Source organism: Pelobates fuscus, chromosome 9 (assembly GCF_036172605.1).
Source record: "Pelobates fuscus isolate aPelFus1 chromosome 9, aPelFus1.pri, whole genome shotgun sequence".
Taxonomy (NCBI): Eukaryota; Metazoa; Chordata; class Amphibia; order Anura; family Pelobatidae; genus Pelobates; species Pelobates fuscus.
The window spans coordinates 168,993,869-169,017,945 of record NC_086325.1 but is presented as its reverse complement, the minus strand read 5'-3'; the positions used below and the strand labels follow the sequence as shown (position 1 = coordinate 169,017,945).

The window sequence follows — 24,077 nt, the reverse complement described above, 5'->3', positions numbered from 1 at the left end:
GTTTTCTTCACCAAAGACCCCTACAATGGCAGCCTGAAACAGCAGACTATCTAGAAAGAAAACACGAAGGTTCGCGAACTGCGCCGGCAGCATGACAGAATGGGGACCAGACAGTACAACACGGACCCGTGAATTAACTTCTCCGAGGTGTAGGCCTTCCCAGCATACGTGGGGTTAAATAAATTGGCCACTACACTACCGCAAAATCCAGAAAGATGTTTGGATACGTTTTGTAATCGCCTGGCAGTAAAAGGGTTATGTGGCTTTATGCAATCTGGGTATAGTCAGCAAAGCACACACATAACTTTAAATCTGTCTGACCCATAATCCTTAGCCTGCCAGCCACTTAGATGTGAGGTACTGGTTGGCAGAGATTGATAGGGATGGTAGTCAAGATGAGTTGTATGGAGTATAAACTATAGTTACATCATTAGTTTTATTTTGCGAGCACTGGGGGAATGGTAGGTGTGCAGTTTGTTTCTGAGTTACACCCAGGCACTGACACCACCATTTTACTGTAATGCTGTAATTTGCATTGCGTGCCAGGCAGTGCCTTGACATTGTCATATGCTGTAAATTAAAATGATAAAAGTATTTACAGGAGCCAGAGGAAGGCAGAACCTTCTGTAAAGTTCACATTCAGTAAAATCTGAAAAAGTTTTTTTTCTCGAAATCACAATAAGATCGAGAAACAGAGACGATGACTCATGGTAAAGTTCCAACGAAATTACGAAATGTAGCCTCAAATAGACACAGCTAGAAAGGAAACACCTGTTCTGTGACTTTACTTGAGCCAGCTCAGACGTCCGCGTGCCATTTTTTGAGTATCTGAGGCGCCCACCACTTTAGCAGGCAGGGGATTCTGGGTAATTTGTTAAGAAAACTTGGGATACCCTAAAAGCTGCTTGTGCACCCACAGACACACATACTGAGGGGTAATTTGTTTAACACTGAATTAAAAACAAAATTGTGAAATTTAGGATAACGTCACCGAGCTGTGAATACAGCAGAACTGGTGAATCTTTCCAAATCGGCACTTTTTGCCTAAATGGTGTAGTTTGACATTTTACGAATCCCAGCATTTCACCACTTAATGGTTAAACCAAGACACTGCACTATATTCTAATCCCAGACCCATAGCAAGTAAAAACCACATGATTAACCCTTCCTCTGCCAGTAACCCGCATTACCCACTTCACAGCACTGCCCTCTAGTGGGTACAAAGTACTAAACAGGTCCAGTTTTCTTTACCCGATTTAAGTTAGAAAAATAAATGTATTATCATCACTATAATATAAATGTGATTTCTCTGCTTTGAATGTTTTGGTCTAATCTTGATTTATAGGGCGACCAGCTGTCCCCATGATCAAACTCACCGCTCAGATTATCTCTGTTATAAAAATATTAGCACACAGGGGGCAACGAGCACTTTCTGTACATACACCAAAACAAACATTCTCTAAACCTGCACACAAACAGCAGATTAAAGTACGCAGCAAATCTCACCTAACGCATTGCACATGGAACAGACGCAGTGTGTGCTTGTCTTTAGGCATCTCAAAGGAAAGCGCAGTGGGTGTCACCCTTAAATAAATAAAACATTATTTTATATTTTATAAACACTTGTAACTAATTGTCAGCAAATTTCCTTGTAAACCAAACCTCTCCATTTGTGTCCAAAAACAGCAGTGTGAGGTTTTTGTGCAAAAAGCTCACAATCTAAACTTTTTCCTGACCCTATGGGGTCCACGTTACTGCATATGAAATGCGATCGTGGGCGATTATCAGCTTTTCATGAACGCTGTTTCAAGAGATAAGTTAGCGTTATACAAGCGTTAAAACTTTACCATGCACCCCCCTCCCCCAAAATGAACGCCAATGAACGCAAGCTCTGCTGATCTTAGTCAATAACCCTGATCTAGTAACATGGAGCCAAAATCCAGTATTTGATAGGATAGCAGTCAGTAAAGACATTCAATAAGATACCAGTCAGTATTTATTGTATAACACCTGGCATCTATTTAGTTATTGTGCCTCTAAAACCATTGGACTTCTGTCTATAAAAATACCATTTGTGAGCTGGGAAATGCAAGGCCTGGCTCAGACCCATCACAATAAAAAGTCGTTCCTTCCAAAAAATAGATTTTGTTTTTCTCATGGGATTAAGTGAGGATGAGCGAGACCCCGAAGCAGATAGCACGGTGTCAGACCAAGCACAGGATACGTGTCATGTCTTATTGTTGTGCTTGACAGAGCAGCAAAGAGAGAGTTTGATACGGGAAACTGAGTCAGTAAACGCTGGAGAAAGCAGACTGTGACGCAGCGAAATCTAAGCACGCCGCACGCACACTGCGCAGGAAAATCCCTTGTTTTCCCAGAAGCCCTTTCAGGGACAAGACGCCCCTGTGTTTAAAAGAGAAAGGCCTTAGGAAGTAGGAGGGAGAGCCCTAGGGTACACACACCCCTGGAAATAAAAAAATACCCTGACAAGTCTGTGTTCAGGAGGTGTCCCCGGGCTCCCTGTCTGACATCTGTGGAACATTCCTGAGGCGTTCTTTGGAAACGGTGATCTCTGATCACCTGGAGGGAATGTGATATTCAGACTGTTCCACGGTCATCTAAAGAGGGGTAAAACACAATATAAGACATGGGGTTAATCTCTGAGCCGCAAAACATTCTGCAATAAAATATATACATCTCATCGGGAAAAAGGAGGTACGGAGGAAAAACCGAGGATATAACGGGAGATATGTAGGTGACTGTGTATACAGAGCGAGATTTGGGGGGACGACTGTATACACAGAGTGAGATATGGGTGGGGGAGGGAAACTGTGTATACAGGGTGAGATACGAGGGGACTGTGTATACAGAGTGAGATACGGGGGAGGAGGGAACTGTGCATACAGAGTGAGATACAGGGTGGAGGGAACTGTGTATACAAGGTGAGATACGGGGGGGGACTGTGTATACAAAGTGAGATAGGGGGGGACTGTGTATACAGAGTAAGATACGGGGGGGAGGGAAACTGTGTATACAGGGTGAGATACGGGGGGACACTGTGTACACAGAGTGAGATACGGGGGGGGGACTGTGTGTACAGAGTGAGAGGGAACCTGTGTATACAGGGTGAGATACGGGGGGACTGTGTATACAGAGTGAGATACGGGGGGACTGTGTATACAGAGGGAGATACGGGGGGAGGGAAATTGTGTATACAGGGTGAGATACGGGGGTACTGTGTATACAGAGTGAGATACGGGGGGACTGTGTATACAGAGTGAGATATGGGGGGGAACTGTGTATACAGAGTGAGATACGGGGGGACTATGTATACAGAGTGAGATACGGGGGGAGGGAAACTGTGTATACAGGGTGAGATACGGGGGGATTGTGTATACAGAGTGAGATATGGGGGGACTGTGTATACAGAGTGAGATATGGGGGGACTGTGTATACAGAGTGAGATACGGGGGACTGTATATACAGAGTGAGATACGGGGGGTGACTGTGTATACAGAGTGAGATACGGGGGGGACTCTATATACACAATGAGATACTGGGGAGTGTGTATACAGAGTGAGATACGGAGGGATGACTGTGTATACAGAGTGAGATACGGGGGGACTGTGTATACAGAGTAAGATACGGAGGGGACTGTGTATACAGAGTGAAATATTGGGGTGATTGTGTACACAGAGTGAGATATGGGGGTTGATTGTGTATTGAGAGGAAGATATTGGGGGGTGACTATATACACAGAGTGAGATATGGGGGTGACTATGTACACAGAGTAAGATATTGGGGGATGACTGTATATACAGAGTGAGATATTGGGGGTGACTGTGTACACAGAGTGAGATATTAGGGATTGACTGTACACAGAGTGAGATATTGGGGGTGACTGTGTATGCAGAGTAAGATATGGGGGGATGACTGTACACAGAGTGAGATATGGAGGGGTGACTGTGTACACAGAGTGATATATGGGGGTTGATTGTGTATTGAGAGGAAGATATTGGGGGTGACTATATACACAGAGTGAGATTTGGTGGGTGACTGTGTACACAGAGTAAGATATTGGGGGGTGACAGTACACAGAGTGAGATATGGGGGTGACTGTATATACAGAGTGAGATATTGTGGGTGACTGTGTACACAGAGTGATTTATTGGGAAGGGTGACTGTATATACAGAGTGAGATATTGGGGGGTTACTGTGTACACAGAGTGAGATATTAGGGATTGACTGTGTACACAGAGTGAGATATTGGGGGTGACTGTGTATACAGAGTAAGATATGGGGGGGATGACTGCATACAGAGTGAGATATGGAGGGGTGACTGTGTACACAGAATGAGATATTGGGGGGTGACTGTGTATTGAGAGTTAAATATTGGGGGGTGACTGAGTACACAGTGAGATATTGGGGTGGTGACTGTGTACACAGAGCGAGATATTGGGAAGGGTGACTGTACACAGCGTGAGATGCAGGAGGTAACTGTATATACAGAGTGAGATATTGGGGGTGACTGTACACAGAGTGAGATATGGGGGTGACTGTATATACAGAGTGAGATATTGGGGGTGACTGTGTACACAGAGTGAGAGATTGGGGATTGACTGTGTACACAGAGTGAGATATTGGGGGGTGACTGTGTATACAGAGTAAGATATGGGGGGTGATTGTATACAGAGTGAGATATGGGAGGTGACTGTGTACACAGAGTGAGATATTGGGTGGGTGACTGTGTACACAGAATGAGATATTGCGGGGTGACTGTGTATTGAGAGTGAGATATTAGGGGTGACTGTGTATTGAGAGTGAGATATTGGGGGTGACTGTTGTAACAAAAATATACCCCAACACGCAGGATTCAACTAAACAGAAGACAACACAGAGGGGAGATACATCTACCGGACCTTAGAGTGGCCGGACTCGACGTATATAGGAGAAGTACAGAGTCAGGAGCGATCCGAGGTCAAGGGCACAAAGAGACAGTGAAAAGTAGGACTAGCCGGGGTCTGGTACACAGTAAACAGCAAGCCGGCAAACAGAACAGATAAGGATAAAGAGATAACGTAGTCAGAAAACAAAGCCAAGGTCAAGTACGAAGGAACACAACTGAATACAACAAGCGCTAAAGGGAACTGAAACAGAAACCACGATAGGGCAAGGAACTAAGGGAAAGAGGTGAGTATATATATCTAAACATCTATTTTGATTGGTCCCTGTCACATCCACGCCCCCAAAAGGTAAGTGTATGGGGAGTGTGGCATGACAGGGACCAATGGGAGGCCTTTGCAAATTTAGGCTCCCACTGTCCCTTTAAGAGCGCGCCCGAGACCCGCGGCGCTCTCTTAGAGTCAGGCGGGACACGTGACCGCTTCTCGCGATCACTGCCCGCCTTCCTGTTGCAGCCGTCGGATGAGCCGCACGCGGCTCGTGCAGCAGCAGGGCGGCACCCGGCTTGAACAGAGGACCCCGGCCGGCCCCTGGAAAGGCTAAGTACCGCTACAGTACCCCCCACTGAGGACACGCCCTCCGGGCGGGGAGGGCCAGGCCTGGAAGGAAAACGAGAATGGAAGGAACGCACAAGGCGAGGAGCGTGAACAGTGTCAGCGGAAATCCAACTGTGCTTCTCAGGCCCATAGCCCTTCCAATGCACCAGGTACTGAAGTCGACCTCTAAGGAAACGAGAGTCAAGAACGGCAGAAACTTCAAACTCCTCATGACGCTCCACAGAGACACAGAGGGGGAGGAGGAGTATGCCGGGTATAGCGGTTGCGTACGTAAGGCTTCAACAATGAAGTGTGAAAGACATTAGGAATACGCAGACTCTTAGGAAGACCCAAGGCATACGAAACAGGATTAACCTTATGCAAAACACGATAAGGACCAATAAAGCGGGGAGCCAATTTCATAGAAGGCACCCGGAGGCGAATATTTCGCGTGGAAAGCAAAACCCTGTCCCCCACAACATAAGAAGGAGCCGCCCTGTGATGCTTGTCAGCCAGCACCTTCTGGCGAGCAGCGGAATCCACCAAAGAACGCTAAACCTGCTCCCAAGTGTTACGCAAACCAGCCAAATGCTCATCCAGAACTGGCATGCCCTGTGAGGAGAAAGCAGCCGGAAGAACAACGGGATGCTGGCCATAGACAACGTAAAAAGGACTTTTGCCGGAAGAATCATGAGTAGTGTTATTCCGAGCAAACTCAGCCCAAGGAAGAAGGTCAGACCAATTGTTCTAATGGTGGGATACGAAACAACGAAGGTACTGCTCCAGAGATTGATTGGCACGTTCAGCAGCTCCATTAGACTGGGGGTGGTAAGCGGAAGAAAATGAGAGAGTAATACCCATTTCCGAACAAAAGGCTTTCCAGAACCTGGAAATAAATTGGCTACCCCTATCGGACACAATAGATACGGGAATTCCATGCAACCGAAACACCTCTCTAGCGAAGATAAGTGCCAGTTCCTTAGACGTGGGCAGCTTGCGAAGAGACACAAAGTGAGCCATCTTGGAAAACCGATCTACTATCATTAGGATAATTGTGTTACCATTCAATGGGGGTAATTCAACAATAAAATCCATGGACAGGTTAGACCAAGGTCTCTCGGGAACGGGTAACGGATGCAACAGCCCACAAGGAACTCTACGAGAAGATTTCATACAGGCACAAGTAGTACAAGCACCTATATAGTCGGTGACATCCTTGCGCAAGGAATCCCACCAAAAATACCGAGAAACAGCTGACACCGTTTTGGAAATACCAGGATGTCCAGCAGTCTTAGTGTCATGATACAACGACAGAATATCCCGTCTCTCGGGAACATCAACGAATAGTTTATCAGTAGGCCTCTCGCTAGGTGCCATGCTGTGTTTCGCTTGTATGGTCTGCAAGAGGGATGAGGAAATAGACAAAATAGTAGTAGCTATTATCCTGTCTGGGGGAATGACAGGAGTAACATCAATCTCCTGTTTGTCAGCAGTTTCGAACTGTCTGGACAGAGCATCTGCTTTAGTGTTGCGATCACCTGGCCTATAGGTGATAATATAATTGAAATGGGACAAAAACAGTGACCACCTAGCCTGCCTGGAAGACAATCTTTTAGCCTCACTACGGTAGGATAGGTTCTTGTGATCCGTAAATATGAGGATGGGATCCTTAGTTCCTTCTAACAAATGTCTCCATTCTTTAAGTGCTAAAATAATAGCAAGGAGTTCGCGATTACCCACATCATAATTCTTTTGGACATTTGTTTGGAAAAGAAGCCAAAAGGATGCAAAGGCTTTTCAGGCGACTCTCTTTGGGATAAGACAGCACCTAACCCAATATCGGAAGCATCAATTTCAATAATATAGGGCAGTTAGGGGACAGGATGCTGTAAAATAGGTGCAGATGCGAACGTAGTTTTAAGAAATTCAAAAGCCTCAAGTGCCTCGGGAGACCAGACACGAGTATTGCCATCCTTTTTTGTCATATGGGTGATAGGCGCTACAATAGAGGAAAAACCTTTAATAAAGCATCTATAATAGTTAGAAAACCAAGAAAACGATGAATGGCTTTCAAACCTTGTGGTAGAGGCCATTCTATGACAGCAGAAAGCTTCTGGGGATCCATACGAAAACTTTAGCGGAAATCAAATATGCCGAAAACTGGACTTCGGATTGGTCGAATAGACATTTTTCCAGTTTACAATAAAGACCATTAGCAAGAAGGGTCTTCAGAACTGTTGTAACATGTCTATGATGAGTGTGTAAATCTGTAGAGTATATTAATATGTCGTCCAAGTACACAATTACAAATGTGTGAATAAAGTCTCTTAGGACGTCATTAATAAATTCTTGAAATACTGCTGCGGCATTACATAGACCAAATGGCATCACAGTATACTCGTAATGGCCAGATCTAGTGTTGAATGCCGTCTTCCATTCGTGGTCTTTCTTAATACGTATTAAATTGTATGCACCTCTAAGATCCAATTTAGTGAATATAGTAGCATGTTTTAGCCTGTCAAATAATTCCGTGATTAAAGGTATAGGGTATGCATTTTTGATGGTGATTTTATTTAGACCTCTATAATCGATACACGGTCTTAAATCACCTTCTTTCTTTGATACAAAGAAGAACCCCGCTCCAGTCGGAGAAGAGGATCTCCTAATAAACCCATTTTCTAGTGATTCCTTAATATATTCCTCCATGACACGGTTTTCTTGAACAGATAAAGGGTACACCCTGCCCTTTGGAGGTATAGTACCAGGCAATAAATCAATAGCACAATCGTAGGGCCTGTGAGGCGGTAATTTGTCAGCCTCCCTTTTATCGAAGACAGTCTTGAGAAATAAGTACTGAGGGGGTATTACAGTAGAGAAAGTAGGAGTAGTTGGAACATTAATAGAATTCAAAGGGGTGATTTCAATAGTACAAGACTCGTGGCAGGCTTCGCTCCATGATTTTATTTGCCCTGACCCAGTCGAAAATGGGATTGTGAGCACGTAACCATGGGTACCCTAACACGACGTGAGAAGAGGGAGAGGTGATGACCTGGAACCGAATGGTTTCAAAGTGTAAAACCCCTGTATACATGTGTAACGGTACAGTTTCATGAGTAACAACTGGAGAACTTAATGGTCTACCATCTATGGCCTCAACAGCCAAGGGTATCTCCTTCTCTCTGATGGGAATGTTGTTTTTCTTAACAAAACCAGAGTCTATGAAATTTTCAGCTGCCCCGGAGTCAACCAGAGCGTATATGTGCTCAGCTATGCAACTCTCTCCCATATGTAAAGAAACAGGGAGAAGCAAACGGTTAGGAGGCAATTTAGGAGACTTAGATATCACACCCAAGGCCAGTCCCCTATAAGGTCTTAGGTGCGAGAGTTTTCCGGAAGCAAAGGACATTCCTTTACCATATGGTCTCTCCTACCACAATATAGGCAGAGTCCGTCTCTTCTCCTATGTAATTTTTCAGTATCAGAGAGTTTGGCAACCCCTAATTGCATGGGTTCCTCCTCAGATATTTTAACACTCTCAGGTTTATCAACTCTGGGGTTAATAGGTGTAACCAAACGTCTATTCCTGTTCTTAGTATAGAGCCTGTCACGAATCCTATTATCTATATCAATGAGGTAGTCAATAAGGTCCTCTAATGCAATAGGAAGCTCCTTAGCTGCTACCTCATCCAATATAGTGTCAAATAAACCTTCCATGAATGCAGTAGTTAACCCATTGTTGGTCCAATCTACCTGTGAAGTAAGGGTACGAAACTGAATAGCATAGTCAGCCACAGACCTAGAACCCTGTTTAATTCTAATTAATGCTCTTGCGGCATTTTTTGACCTTTTCGTTGTGTCAAAAGTTCTACGAAAAGCCGTAAGAAAACTATTGAAATCATGCACCATAGGTCTATTAGCCTCCCAAATAGAATTTGCCCACTCAAGTGCTTTATCGGTAAGTTGGTGCATAAGGAACACCACCTTAGACCTTTCTGTGGGAAAGGAACGTGGATACATCTCAAAGTGGAATTCTATTTGATTAATGAAACCTCTGCATGTCTTAAAGTCCCCTCCATACCTAGGAGGAGGTGTTAAATGGGCCGAAGTATTAGGCAAAGTAGATACTTCAGGAAGAAGAGGTGTAGGTTGCTGGAATAGTTCTAGAGAAGAGCGTCTGGTGAGCCTGGGCTATCTGATCCATATGGTGATCCTGCTCTACAAATCTAGCCTCATGAGACGCCATCTGCTGAGCTAAATCTGCGGGGTCCTTGGCCCTATCGTAATGTAACGAAAATATACCCCAACACGCAGGATTCAACTAAACAGAAGACAACACAGAGGGGAGATACGTCTACCGGACCTTAGAGTGCCCGGACTCGACGTATATAGGAGAAGTACAGAGTCAGGAGCGATCCGAGGTCAAGGGCACAAAGAGACAGCGAAAAGTAGGACTAGCCGGGGTCTGGTACACAGTAAACAGCAAGCCGGCAAACAGAACAGATAAGGATAAAGAGATAACGTAGTCAAAAAACAAAGCCAAGGTCAAGTACGAAGGAACACAACTGAATACAACAAGCGCTAAAGAGCACTGAAACAGAAGCCACGATAGGGCAAGGAACTAAGGGAAAGAGGTGAGTATATATATCTATATATACCAAAAGGTAAGTGTATGGGGAGTGTGGCATGACAGGGACCAATGGTAGGCCTTTGCCAATTTAGGCTCCCACTGTCCCTTGAAGAGCGCGCCCGAGACCCGCCGCGCGCTCTTAGAGTCAGGCGGGACACGTGACCGCTTCTCGCGATCACTGCCCGCCTTCCTGTTGCAGCCGTCGGATGAGCCGCGCGGCTTGAACAGAGGACCCCGGCCGGCCCCTGGAAAGGGTAAGTACCGCTACAACTGTGTATTGAGAGTGAGATATTGGGGGGGGGGGTTGACTGTGTACACAGAGTGAGATATTGGGGGGTGACTGTCTACACAGAGTGAGATATTGGGAGGGGTGACTGTACACAGAGTGAGATATGGGGGGTGACCGTGTACACAGAGTGAGATATTGGGTGGGGGGGGGGGTGACTGTGTATTGAGAGTGAGATATTGGGGGGGTGACTGTTTAGAAAGAATGAGATATTGGGGGGTGATTGTGTACACAGACTGTGACTGTGTATTGAGAGTGAGATATTGGGGGAGGGGGGCGATTGTGTACACAGAGTAAGATATTGGGGGGGAGGTGACTTTGTATTGAGAGTGAGATATTGGGGGGGTGACTGTGTACACAGAGTGAGATATGGGGGTGACTGTGTATACAGAGTGGGATATTGGGGGGTGACTGTGTACACATAGTAAGATATTGGGGGTGACTGTATACACAGAGTAGGATATTGGGGTGACTGTGTACACAGAGTGAGATATAGGGGGTGACTGTGTACACAGAGTGAGATATAGGGGTTAATTGTGTATTGAGAGGAAGATATTGGGGGGTGACTATATACACAGAGTGAGATATGGGGGGTGACTATGTATACAGAGTGAGATATTGGGGGTGACTGTGTATACAGAGTGCGATATTGGGGGTGACTGTGTATTGAGAGTGAGATATTGGGGGTGACTGTGTATTGAGAGTGAGATATTGGGGGTGACTGTGTACACAGAGTGAGATATTAGGGATTGACTGTGTACACAGAGTGAGATATTGGGGGTGACTGTGTATGCAGAGTAAGATATGGGGGGATGACTGTACACAGAGTTAGCTATGGGGGAGGGGTGAACGTGTACACAAAGTGAGATATTGGGAGGGGGTGACTGTGTACACAGAGTGAGATATTGGGGGGTGACTGTATATACAGAGAGATAAATGGGGGGGACTGTATACAGAGTGAGATATGGGGGTTGATTGTGTAATAAAAGTGAGATTTTGAGGGGTGACTGTGTATACAGAGTTAGATATGGGGAGGGGGTGACTGTGTACACAGAGTGAGATATTGGGAGGGGTGACTGTATACACAAAGTGAGATATTGGGAGGGGGTGACTGTGTACACAGAGTGAGATATTGGGGGGGTGACTGTATACACAAAGTGAGATATTGGGAGGGGGTGACTGTGTACACAGAGTGAGATATGGGGAGGGGGTGACTGTATACACAAAGTGAGATATTGGGAGGGGTGACTGTATACACAAAGTGAGATATTGGGAGGGGTGACTGTATACACAGAGTGAGATATGGGGAGGGGGTGACTGTGTACACAGAGTGAGATATTGGGGGGGTGACTGTATACACAAAGTGAGATATTGGGAGGGGGTGACTGTGTACACAGAGTGAGATATTGGGGGGGTGACTGTATACACAAAGTGAGATATGGGGGGGTGACTGTATACACAAAGTGAGATATGGGGAGGGGTGACTGTATACACAGAGTGAGATATGGGGAGGGGGTGACTGTACACAGAGTGAGATATGGGGGGGGTGACTGTATACACAAAGTGAGATATTGGGAAGGGGTGACTGTGTACACAGAGTGAGATATTGGAGGGGGGGGGCTGTATATACAGAGTGAGTTACGGGGGGTTACTGTGTACACAGAGTAAGATATTGGGGGGTGACTTCATATACAGAGTAAGATATGGGGGTTGATTGTGTATTGAGAGGAAGATATTGGGGGTGACTGTGTACAGAGACTGAGATATTGGGGGTGACTGTGTACACAGAGTAAGATATGGGGGGTGACTGTATACACAGAGTAAGATATGGGGGGTGACTGTATATACAGAGTAAGATATGGGGGTTCACTGCAGACACATGTAGGATATGTGGGTAACTGCGGATTCAGTTTGGGACAATAGAAGATGACATTGATATGGGCATGGCGTGGCTAGGCATTCCAGTCAGAAAGCATTGGGAGACTATTGAGCATGCACAGTCAAACGCTGCGCCAATCAGCATCTCCTTATAGAGATACATTGAATCAATCCATCTCTATGGGAAACGTTAAACGCCTCCATGCAGGGGGTGGAGATACAGAACATTGTGCAGCACTGACCTTTAGTGTCCATAGGCAGCAATGTAAACGCTGCCTTTTCTCTGGTGACTATAGTGTCCCTTTAACTCCTAAATGACAGTGAATTGAGCAGTGAAATTGCAGGGGAATGATCTATACACTAAAACTGCTTTATTTAGCTAAAGTAATTTAGGTGACTATAGTGTTCCTTTAACTTCAAACAGGGGGCATTAAAGGGGCACTGTCACAAAGTGTCATTTTTCTCTTAGTATTACAGATTAGAAATAGTGTCAAAATTAGACCTGGGGTTTTCAGGACCTCACTTGGGGTTCCAAGCCATGTCAAAGCCCCCCTTAGCAACAACGCCCCTGGATTCGGAGTGTAATTGTGGATAGAGCATGTGGTGATATGGGGCTGACTGAGAATACAACGTGTGGCATTATGGGGTGACTGGATAAAGCATGAGATATGGGGGTGACTGACTCTACATCACGGGGTATTTGGGGGTGACTGCAGATACAATTTGGGATTTGAGGGAGTCATTGAGAGCACAACGCTGGATATGTGGGGGCACTCAGGATACAGATGGGATATGAGGGTCACTGTGGATATAACGTGGTATATGGGGGTCACTGAAGATACAGCATTGGATATGAGGGTCACTGTGGATATAGCAAGGATATGTGGTATACAGGGGTCCCTGTGGATATAACGTTGTATATGGGGGTCACTGTTGATATATGTGGTATAGGGGGGTCACTGTGGAAATAACGTGGTATATGGGGGTCATTGTTGATATATGTGGAATATGGGGGTCACTGTTGATATATGTGGCATAGGGGGGTTACTGTGGATATAGCAAGGATATGGGGGTCCCTGTGGATATATGTGGTAGGGGGTCACTGTGGAAATAAAGTGGTATATGGGGGTCACTGTTGATATATGTGGTATACGGGGGTCACTGTGTATATAACATGGTATATGGGGGTCATTGTTGATATATGTGGTATACGGGGGTCACTGTGGATGTAATATAGAAGATTGAGCAGGGATACTTACAGCAAGCACCCCATTGCTTATTCATGTGTTTTTATGTAGTGATAATTCATATTAGTGTTTTCTTAATTAGTGGACGTAGTGTTAATAGGAAAGCATTAACTGTTTATTAACCATGTCTTATTAGTCCTGCCTTCCCAACATGTCTGTGGGTGGCAGAGTAATGGAGAGATGGCACACGATAGCTTCTGAAACTCATGGAGTTATTGCACAAAGAAAGCAAATAATGACTCCATGGAGAACGGAATAATGAGGTGACGATAAAAGCACAGGGATAATTAAAGGGTGCGAGAAATGTCTCTAAATTTAGCCTTTTTTTCTCGCAGATTAGAAGTGTCTAATCTTTGTGCTGCTCTTAATAAAAAAAAATCAACATTAAATCTGTGTGCGGATCACAAACTCATGCTTTCCACAGACCGTGACAGGAAAATATTTCACACATCTGGAACATGAGATACACGTGAAGCTTTCAGTAAACGTTTAAGAAAACGCAGCAGTCTGTCAGATTGAATGTGAACGCCAGGAACCACTTGAAAACTCCCACATACTAATATTATCTTTCATTCAGCCGGAAGCCATCGCCTCTCACCCAGGTAGACGCCATCTTCCCTTGTTATCTCTGATGAAAACCATCATTTCTTATTTAGATCGAAGCCATTTAACCTCATTCAATTAGTAGCCATCTTTTCACATCAAACTGGAAGCCATTTTCTCTTCATCCCGCTGGAAGCCATTTTGTCTCAACTCTTTAGTAGTAATTTTCTCTCATCTAACCAGAAGCCACCTTATCTCAACCAATAACAAGTCGTTTTGTTATCTATCTTGAATCCATGTCGTCTTAACCAGCATGGAGCCATCTTGTTCCATTCATAGCACCCAATTAGAAGGCCAATTATCCTACTCAAATCAAGTCTCAACTCATCCAGCTGGGAACCATTTCTCCAATCCAGCTGGAGTTGGACGCCATATTGTGTCCTCCTGGTGGAAGCTGAACCGTCTCCAATTCAGCTGGAGCTGAAATTATTCCACTGGCAGCCATATTTTCCAATCCAGACACTGGGTAATATTATTCCAAGACCAGCCATTTTCTGGCTTAGCCGCCTTCTAAATTATCCCGCAATACATTTTATTACAGGCTTTTCTACTTGTTTAGTATATATTACCTCAGACTAAATGGTGGGACACTTCCATACACATTGTTCTCCATATATATATATATATAACAGGTGGCAATGGACGCCATTTTAATATATCAAATTATACTACTTTTTCACATTTTAAAAAAATAATTTTAAATAATTATTTCCTGCACCCTGCTTAAATTCAGGGAACAGTTAAAAATAAAGACTTAAGCATTATCTTGTAGGTTGCTTCAGGAAATTAAATAGAAAGGGGGATTTCTTCACTCTTTTTAGATGTTTCAGCTATTATCAAAACTATACTTTTTTTTTTTTAAACAAGACCTCCCACGCAAAGAATATTTCTCTTTTTGTTCCCAAAAATTCCAATGAAACAACCAATTTCAGCAATCACTTCCCTGATCCGCTCAGAGGATACAAAGTTAACGGACATTGAGATCGCTACCTGAAAACCATTTGTGACAGGTCGTCACTAAAAGATAAATTCTGCTTGTCCTTTAATGCCATCTTCTCCATTCATCCTTTTTTCCAATAAATTATTATAAATTAGCTGAATTTAGTTCTTTGTAATAGCTCCAACTTTTACATGAGCCACACCTCGGACAGTCGTGAACACTGATGGTCTTCTTATCTCGTAGCTGCATGACGTGCGGTCGCTAAACTCGACCATTCTCGAGTATTTCAGAAAACCTGCTGGTTATTTAGTACACAAACAGCACAGAAACAAGGCTTGTTTTAGCTCTCGTCGGACAAACTGCAAACCGATCTGAAGCAAAATTCTAATGAGGGCATCACAAAGTGCGTCTTTTTGCAGATACACGAGGAACCAAAGCGCACTGATGTGGGCACTGCCCACACTGGCATCAAAGCACAAAACACACAATTTTCCTGTAACACTTAGAGTAGACACAATGCAATCTCTTTTTCTGAGGAATTGTTGAAGTGATGTGTGTGTGTTCTGTAAGACATTACATCTTGTGCTCTGAGAGAAATAAGAAAGTCACAGCACTATGGACTCCTTATGGCTTCTGAGGTCCAGGGGAAAGGACAACCGGGGTGGAAAGTCCATCGACGCTTAGAGTTGGTACGTGAATCTGGCTGCTTCCATTGGTGGGAAACTGAAATGAGACAAAAAGAGTGAGGCAGGACAGGGAGGTTTTTAACCTCAAAGAAATATTTCACACTGACACAAAAAAGTAAATGGGTACATTAACTGGACAAATCCTAAATCTCAGATTATTCTAATGATGTATAATAACCTATCTCCATCCACTCATTGTGACTAAGCCCATCCCAGATGAATATAGCTCCACACAACGTAATGCAGAGATGCGTAGTCACAAAAAAGTCGCCTGCGTTCGGTTCTATACAATTTAGAAGGGCATTGTTCGGTGGAAACATTCCCATGAACAAGATGAACAAGCTACACATGTTAACTATGGATTCTGTTTGGTATTTTATGCACTTTTATACTCTCGAAAGACACCGACCGTTAGCACTGATTTCATGGAACTGTTTTGGGCATAGAACCATGTGTGCGGTTGGTCAAATAATTGAATTGGAAAAACCGAACCACTGAAACGATCTGGGTGATTTGTGGATATGTTGGTCACCAAGATCTGGGCTATGTGAGAATGTAACTCCACCCAAATGTGATGTGACTCCACCCTAATAGTATAGCAGGTATAGCAGTATAGTATAGCAGTATAGTATAGCAGGTCCAATGAGATGCGTTGTGGCTCCACCCTCTTAGCATAGCAGACCTCACCCTGTTAGTTTAGCAGGCCTCACTTAGATGCGTTGTAGCTCCACCCTCTTAGCATAGCAGGCCCCTCTTAGATGCATTGTAGCTCCACCCTCTTAGTATAGCAGGCCTCACTTAGATGCGTTGTAGCTCCACCCTCTTAGTATAGCAGGCCTCACTGAGATGCGTTGTAGCTCCACCCTCTTAGCATAGCAGGCCCCTCTTAGATGCATTGTAGCTCCACCCTCTTAGTATAGCAGGCCTCACTTAGATGCATTGTAGCTCCACCCTCTTAGTATACCAGGCCCCTCTTAGATGCATTGTAGCTCCACCCTCTTAGTATAGCAGGCCCCTCTTAGATGCATTGTAGCTCCACCCTCTTAGAATAGCAGGCCCCTCTTAGATGTATTGTAGCTCCACCCTCTTAGTATAGCAGGTCCCTCCTAGATACATTGTAGCTCCACCCTCCTAGCATATCAGGCCCCACTGAGATGCATTGTAGCTCCACTCTCTTAGTATAGCAGGCCCCTCTTAGATGCATTGTGGCTCCACCCACTTGGCATAGCAGGCCCCTCTTAGATGCATTGTGGCTCCACCCTCTAAGTATAGCAGGCCCCTCTTAGATGCATTGTGGCTCCACCTACTTAGCATAGCAGGCCCCTCTTAGATGCATTGTGGCTCCACCCTCTTAGTATAGCAGGCCCCTCTTAGATGCATTGTGGCTCCACCCACTTAGCATAGCAGGCCCCTCTTAGATGCGTTGTAGCTCCACCCTCTTAGCATAGCAGTCCCCTCTTAGATACATTGTTGCCCCACTCTCTTAGTATAGCAGGCCCCACTGAGATACATTGTAGTTCCACCCTCTTAGCATAGCCGGCCTCCACTGAGATGTGTTGTAGCTCCACCCTCTTAGTATAGCAGGCCCCTCTTAGATGCATTGTGGCTCCACACTCTTAGTATAGCAGGCCTCACTGAGATACATTGTAGCTCCACCCTCTTAGCATAGCAGGCCCCTCTAAGATGCATTGTGGCTCCACCCTCTTAGTAAAGCAGGCCCCTCTTAGATGCATTGTGGCTCCACCCTCTTAGTATAGCAGGCCCCTCTTAGATGCATTGTGGCTCCACCCTCTTAGTATAGCAGGCCCCTCTTAGATGCATTGTGGCTCCACCCTCTTAGTATAGCAGGCCTCACTGAGATACATTGTAGCTCCACCCTCTTAGCATAGCCGGCCTCCACTGAGATGTGTTGTAGCTCCACCCTCTTAGTATAGCAGGCCCCTCTTAGATGCATTGTGGCTCCACACTCTTAGTATAGCAGGCCTCACTGAGATGCGTTGTAGCTCCACCCTCTTAGTATAGCAGGCCCCTTTTAGATGCATTGTGGCTCCACCCTCTTAGTATAGCAGAACCCTCTTAGTTGCATTGTGGCTCCACCCTCTTAGTATAGCAGGCCCCTCTTAGATACATTGTAGCTCCACCCTCTTAGTATAGCAGGCCCCTCTTAGATGCATTGTGGCTCCACCCTCTTAGTATAGCAGGCCCCTCTTAGATGCATTGTGGCTCCACCCTCTTAGTATAGCAGGCCCCTCTTAGATGCATTGTAGCTCCACCCTCTTAGTATAGCAGGCCCCTCTTAGCTGCATTGTGGCTCCACCCTCTTAGTATAGCAGGCCCCTCTTAGATGCATTGTGGCTCCACCCTCTTAGTATAGTAGGCCTCACTGAGATACGTTGTAGCTCCACCCTCTTAGTATAGCAGGCCCCTCTTAGATACATTGTAGCTCCACCCTCCTAGCATAGCAGGCCCCACTGAGATGCATTGTGGCTCCACCCTCTTAGTATAGCAGGGCCCTCTTAGATGCATTGTGGCTCCACCCTCTTAGCATAGCAGGCCCCTCTTAGATACATTGTAGCTCCACCCTCTTAGTATAGCAGGCCCCGCTTAGATGCATTGTGGCTCCACCCTCTTAGTATAGCATGCCTCACTGAGATGCGTTGTAGCTCCACCCTCTTAGCATAGCAGGCCCCTCTTAAATACATTGTGGCTCCACCTTCTTAGCATAGCAGGCCCCTCTTAGATGCATTGTGGCTCCACCCTCTTAGTATAGCAGGCCCCTCTTAAATACATTGTGGCTCCACCTTCTTAGCATAGCAGGCCCCTCTTAGATGCATTGTGGCTCCACCCTCTTAGCATAGCAGGCCCCTCTTAGATACATTGTAGCTCCACCCTCTTAGCATAGCAGGCCCCTCTTAGATGCATTGTGGCTCCACCATCTTAGTATAGCAGGCCCCACTGAGATGCATTGTAGCTCCACCCTCTTAGTATAGCAGGCCCCTCTTAGATGCATTGTGGCTCCACCCTCTTAGTATAGCAGGCCCCTCTTAGATGCGTTGTAGTTCCACCCTCTTAGTATAGCAGGCCCCTCTTAGATGCATTGTGGCTCCACCCTCTTAGTATAGCAGGCCTCACTGAGATGCATTGTAGCTCCACCCACTTAGCATAGCAGGCCCCTCTTAGATACATTGTGGCTCCACCCTCTTAGCATAGCAGGCCCCTCTTAGATACATTGTGGCTCCACCCACTTAGCATAGCAGGCCCCTCTTAGATACATTGTGGCTCCACCCTCTTAGTATAGCAGGCCCCACTGAGATGCATTGTGGCTCCACCATCTTAGTATAGCAGGCCCCTCTTAGATGCATTGTGGCTCCACCCTCTTAGTATAGCAGGCCCCTCTTAGATGCATTGTGGCTCCGCCCTCTTAGTATAGCAGGCCCCTCTTAGATGCATTGTGGCTCCACCCTCTTAGTATAGCAGGCCCCGCTTAGATGCATTGTGGCTCCACCCTCTTAGTATAGCAGGCCCCTCTTAGATACATTGTAGCTCCACCCTCTTAGTATAGCAGGCCCCTCTTAGATGCATTGTGGCTCCACCATCTTAGTATAGTGTCAGGATCGGGACAGGGATCCAACACGCAGAGTACAAACAGGTACAGGATACGTATACCGGACCTTAGAATGGCCGGACTAACGTACGGAGAATATAGAGAATAGTCAGACAAGCCGAGGTCGAGGGAACGAGAAGACAGGTAAGCGAGGAACAAGCCGGGTCAAGGGTAACAGAGATAAACAGAGTAAGTCAAACAAGCCGGGTCAGAACCAAAGGGATAACAGAAATACAAGAGCACTGTGTGACTAGGCAGACTAGAACCACGACAGGGCAATGAGCAAATGGGAGAAGCAAGTTTAAATACCCTGGCTCGGAAGGGTAGACACGCCTCCGACGAGTCCTGATTAGTCTCTGAAGGATTGAGTGACAGGTCGTTCCGGGTTGGCGTCATGACGTCGGTTTCCGGACGTCATGCTAGAAAAGGAAGTGAGTCCCTCGCGGCCGGCGTTTACGTGACCGGATGGACCGCGAGGAACAGAGGAAACAGCCCGTCCGGACGGATGGACGTCTAAGTCTCTACCTCTCTCGGAGGTAGAGACTTCAGGTACCCTGACAGTACCTCCCCTCTCAGATACGCCCACCGGGCGGAAGGAACCGGGACGAGATGGGAAGCGGGAGTGAAACGCCCTGCGGAGACGAGGAGCATGAACATCCTCCTGAGGTACCCAACTCCTCTCCTCAGGACCATATCCCTTCCAATCGACCAGATATTGTACTCTCCCCCGGGAAATTCGAGAATCGATAATAGAGTTAACCTCATACTCCTCCTGACCCTCCACCTGAACAGAGCGAGGAGAGGATGATGTGGAGGAAAATCTGTTACAGACTAGTGGTTTCAACAATGAAACATGAAATGAGTTAGGGATGCGTAAGGCAGTTGGAAGAGCTAGACGATACGCAACTGGGTTAATGCGAGTTAGCACCCTGTAAGGTCCAATATAACGAGGAGCGAACTTCATGGAAGGCACTTTTAAACGGATGTTTCTTGTACTCAACCATACTCTATCACCTGGAACAAACACCGGAGCCGCCCTTCTACGTTTATCAGCGTGTTTCTTAACCAGCATAGAATTGTGCAGAAGAATCTGTCGAGTCTGATCCCACAACTTCCTCAAATTGGCAACATGAACATCAACCGACGGCACCCCCTGGGAAGAAGAAGCCGAAGGGAGAATAGATGGATGAAAGCCATAATTCATGAAGAAGGGGCTTGAACGAGTAGAATCACAAACGAGATTGTTGTGTGCAAACTCCGCCCAAGGAATCAAACCAACCCAATCGTCCTGGTGTTCGGAAACAAAACAACGTAAATATTGTTCAATCTTTTGGTTGGTGCGTTCAGCAGCTCCGTTAGACTGAGGATGATAGGCAGAAGAGAAATTCAATTTGATACCCAGTTGAGAGCAGAAGGACCTCCAAAAACGGGAAACAAATTGGGAACCTCTGTCAGATACAATTTGGGAGGGTATCCCATGTAATCGAAAAATCTCCCTTGCGAATATCTCCGCCAATTCGGGAGAAGACGGGAGTTTAGGCAGAGGAACGAAGTGAGCCATCTTGGTGAATCTGTCAACCACGGTGAGGATAACAGTCTGTTTTTTAGAGATAGGTAAATCGACAATAAAGTCCATAGCCAAACAGGACCATGGCTTCTCTGGAACCTCTAAGGGGTGCAGAAATCCACAGGGAAGGGTATGAGGTTGCTTGGTCTTAGTACAAACCTCACATGCACCGATGAAATCTTTAATATCCTTCCGTAACTCAGGCCACCAGAAGTCCTTAGAGATCAAAGCACATGTCTTGCGAATACCAGGATGTCCAGCCACCTTGCTGTTGTGGAAACATTGCAACAGTTCCAGTTGTAGAACAGGAGGAACGAAACGTCGACCGTCAGGAGTCTGTTTAGGAGCTAGATGTTGCAGTTTAATGATCTCGGCAAGTAACGGAGAGTGAATCCTGAGATTCGTGTTGGCGATAATATTGCATTTCGGAAATATAGAGGAAAGAACCGGTTCAGATATAGTAGAAGGTTCATATTGGCGAGACAAAGCATCGGCTTTGGAGTTCTTAGAACCAGGTCTATAAGTAAGCACATAATTGAAGTGGGTCAGGAATAAGGACCAACGAGCTTGTCTGGCGGACAGTCGCTTAGCTTCCCCAATATAAGACAAGTTCTTGTGATCCGTTAAAATAGTAACAGGATGTAAGGTCCCCTCCAATAAATGTCTCCACTCCTTTAAGGCCATAATGACCGCTAAGAGTTCCCTGTCGCCAATGTCATATCTACTTTCAGGGCCAGACAGTTTCTTAGAAAAAAAACCACAAGGGTGTAGTGGTTTATCCACCCCTAACCTTTGCGACAGAACAGCCCCTACGCCTGTCTCAGAGGCATCGACCTCGAGTAGGAACGGCAGAGTCGTATCAGGATGGACTAGAATTGGAGCAGAAGCAAAAAGATCCTTGAGAGTCTTGAAAGCAGCGAGAGCTTCATTAGACCAAGTCTTAGTGTCAACCCCCTGTCTGGTCATATTGGTAATAGGTGCAATAATAGAAGAGTATCCCTTAATGAAGCGCCTATAATAATTGGAGAAACCAATAAACCTCTGAATAGCCTTGAGTCCCTTAGGCAAAGGCCACTCTAAAATGGACTGGAGTTTGTCAGGGTCCATCTTAAAGCCTTCCCCAGAAATCACGTATCCAAGAAAGCATATCTGAGACTGGTCAAAGCTACATTTCTCCAATTTACAGTATAAGCCATGTTGCAGGAGTTTGTGTAATACCTTTCTGACCTGTCTGTGGTGGGTCTCAACCTCTCTAGAGTGTATCAGTATGTCATCCAGGTATACAATAACACAATCATGTTGAAATTCCCTAAGAACCTCATTAATCAAATCCTGAAATACTGCAGGTGCGTTACAAAGACCAAAAGGCATGACCGTGTATTCATAATGCCCATAACGGGTATTGAACGCTGTCATCCACTCGTGTCCTTGCTGGATTCTCACCAAGTTATATGCCCCTCTGAGGTCCAGCTTGGTGAAAATTTTAGAGCCTTTCAGACGATCAAACAGCTCGGTAATCAAGGGAATCGGATAGGCATTTCTGATGGTTATCTTATTCAAACCTCGGTAATCAATGCAAGGTCTTAGTGAACCATCCTTCTTTTTAACAAAAAAAAAACCAGCCCCGGCAGGAGAAGAAGATCTCCTAATGAATCCCTTGTCTAGATTCTCCCGAATATACTTCTCTAGAACTGAATTCTCCTTAGTGGATAGGGGGTATACATTGCCCCTCGGAGGCATGGTACCAGGTAGTAAGTTAATTTTACAATCAAAGGTCCTGTGTGGAGGTAGAGTGTCAGCATTCTTTTTGTCGAATACTGCTTTTAAGTCTAGGTACAGGGGCGGTATCTGTATCTCTGTAGACTGGGTAGAACTACCTGGTGTGTTAATTACACCCAATGGAGAAACCCTCCGTAAACAATTCTCCTGGCAACCCTGGCCCCATGAGAGTATCTCCCCTAACTCCCAATCAATAATAGGGTTATGTCTTTTTAACCATGGGTAACCCAGGACTATGGGAACAGAAGGGGATGAAATAAGCATAAGCGATAAGTTTTCCTCGTGTAAGATACCAACAGTTAAGCTAACTGGGATGGTCTCACGAGAGATAACAGGCTCAAGTAAAGGTCTACCATCTATGGCCTCAACGGCCAAGGGTGTATCCCTTAATTGGGATGGGATAGTGTGTTTAGTAGCAAAGGCTTGATCGATAAAATTCTCAGCAGCACCGGAATCTATCAAAGCCATGGTCCTTAGTACTCCCCTTTCCCAAGTTAAAGAAACTGGTAACAGAAGCCTGTGATCTTTATAATTATGCGTAGAGGACAAAATAGAAACACCCACGGCCTGTCCTCTAGAGAAACTTAGGTGCGAGCGTTTCCCGAACGATTAGGACAATTCAGGCGTAGGTGACCTCTGACTCCACAATACATGCATAATCCCTCCCTTCTCCTGTACTGCCTCTCCTCCTCTGAGAGGCGAGTATTGCCTATCTGCATAGGTTCAGGACATAGTGAGGTAGTGGAATCAGGACTTTGAAATGCGGGAGCTAATTTAAATGAAGGTCTAAGGTTCCTCTCTCGAGTGTTCTGTCTCTCTCTTAAACGCTCATCAATACGAGAAATGAATGAAATTAAATCCTCCAAATTTTCAGGAAGCTCTCTAGTAGCAACCTCGTCGAGGATTACATCTGATAGCCTATTCAAAAATACATCTATATATGCCTGCTCGTTCCACTTAACTTCTGCCGCCAAAGACCTGAACTCTAGTGCATAATCCACAAGTGTTCGGTTCTCTTGTCTCAGGCGCAACAGTAATCTAGCTGCATTGACCTTTCTACCAGGAGGGTCAAAAGTTCTTCTAAAGGCAGCTACAAAGGCATTATAATTATATACCAAAGGGTTATCATTCTCCCATAATGGGTTGGCCCATCTCAGAGCTTTCTCAATGAGTAAGGTGATAATAAATCCAACCTTCGCCCTATCTGTAGGATAGGAGCGAGGTTGTAATTCAAAGTGGATACTGATCTGGTTAAGGAAACCACGACACTTCTCAGGTGAGCCACCATAACGTACTGGTGGTGTAATACGGGAAGAGGCACCTACAGTGGCTACCTCTAGGCCTGAGCTCACAGGAGAAATA

The 24,077-nt window shown here is 45.5% G+C and overlaps 1 protein-coding gene across 3 annotated transcripts in view; it reads right to left on the bottom strand.

Annotated features, from left to right (window-relative positions):
• Nucleotides 1–870: 870 nt before the first annotated feature.
• Nucleotides 871–24,077, bottom strand: part of ELK1 (ETS transcription factor ELK1) — a 38,146-nt gene continuing 14,939 nt past the window's right edge. Inside the window, exons 6-7 of one of the 3 annotated variants that reach the window (XR_010085319.1) lie at nt 15,130–15,802; nt 871–2,618 (exon numbers count right to left, since the gene is read on the bottom strand). Coding sequence is in view for 2 of the 3 variants with exons in the window: in XM_063433068.1 (XP_063289138.1) it covers nt 15,704–15,802 (99 nt within the window). In the remaining variant the exon portion in view is untranslated. Of the gene's footprint in view, nt 2,619–14,726; nt 15,803–24,077 lie in introns of those variants that run through there. The other 2 variants (XM_063433068.1, XM_063433069.1) reach the window with 2 other exon arrangements.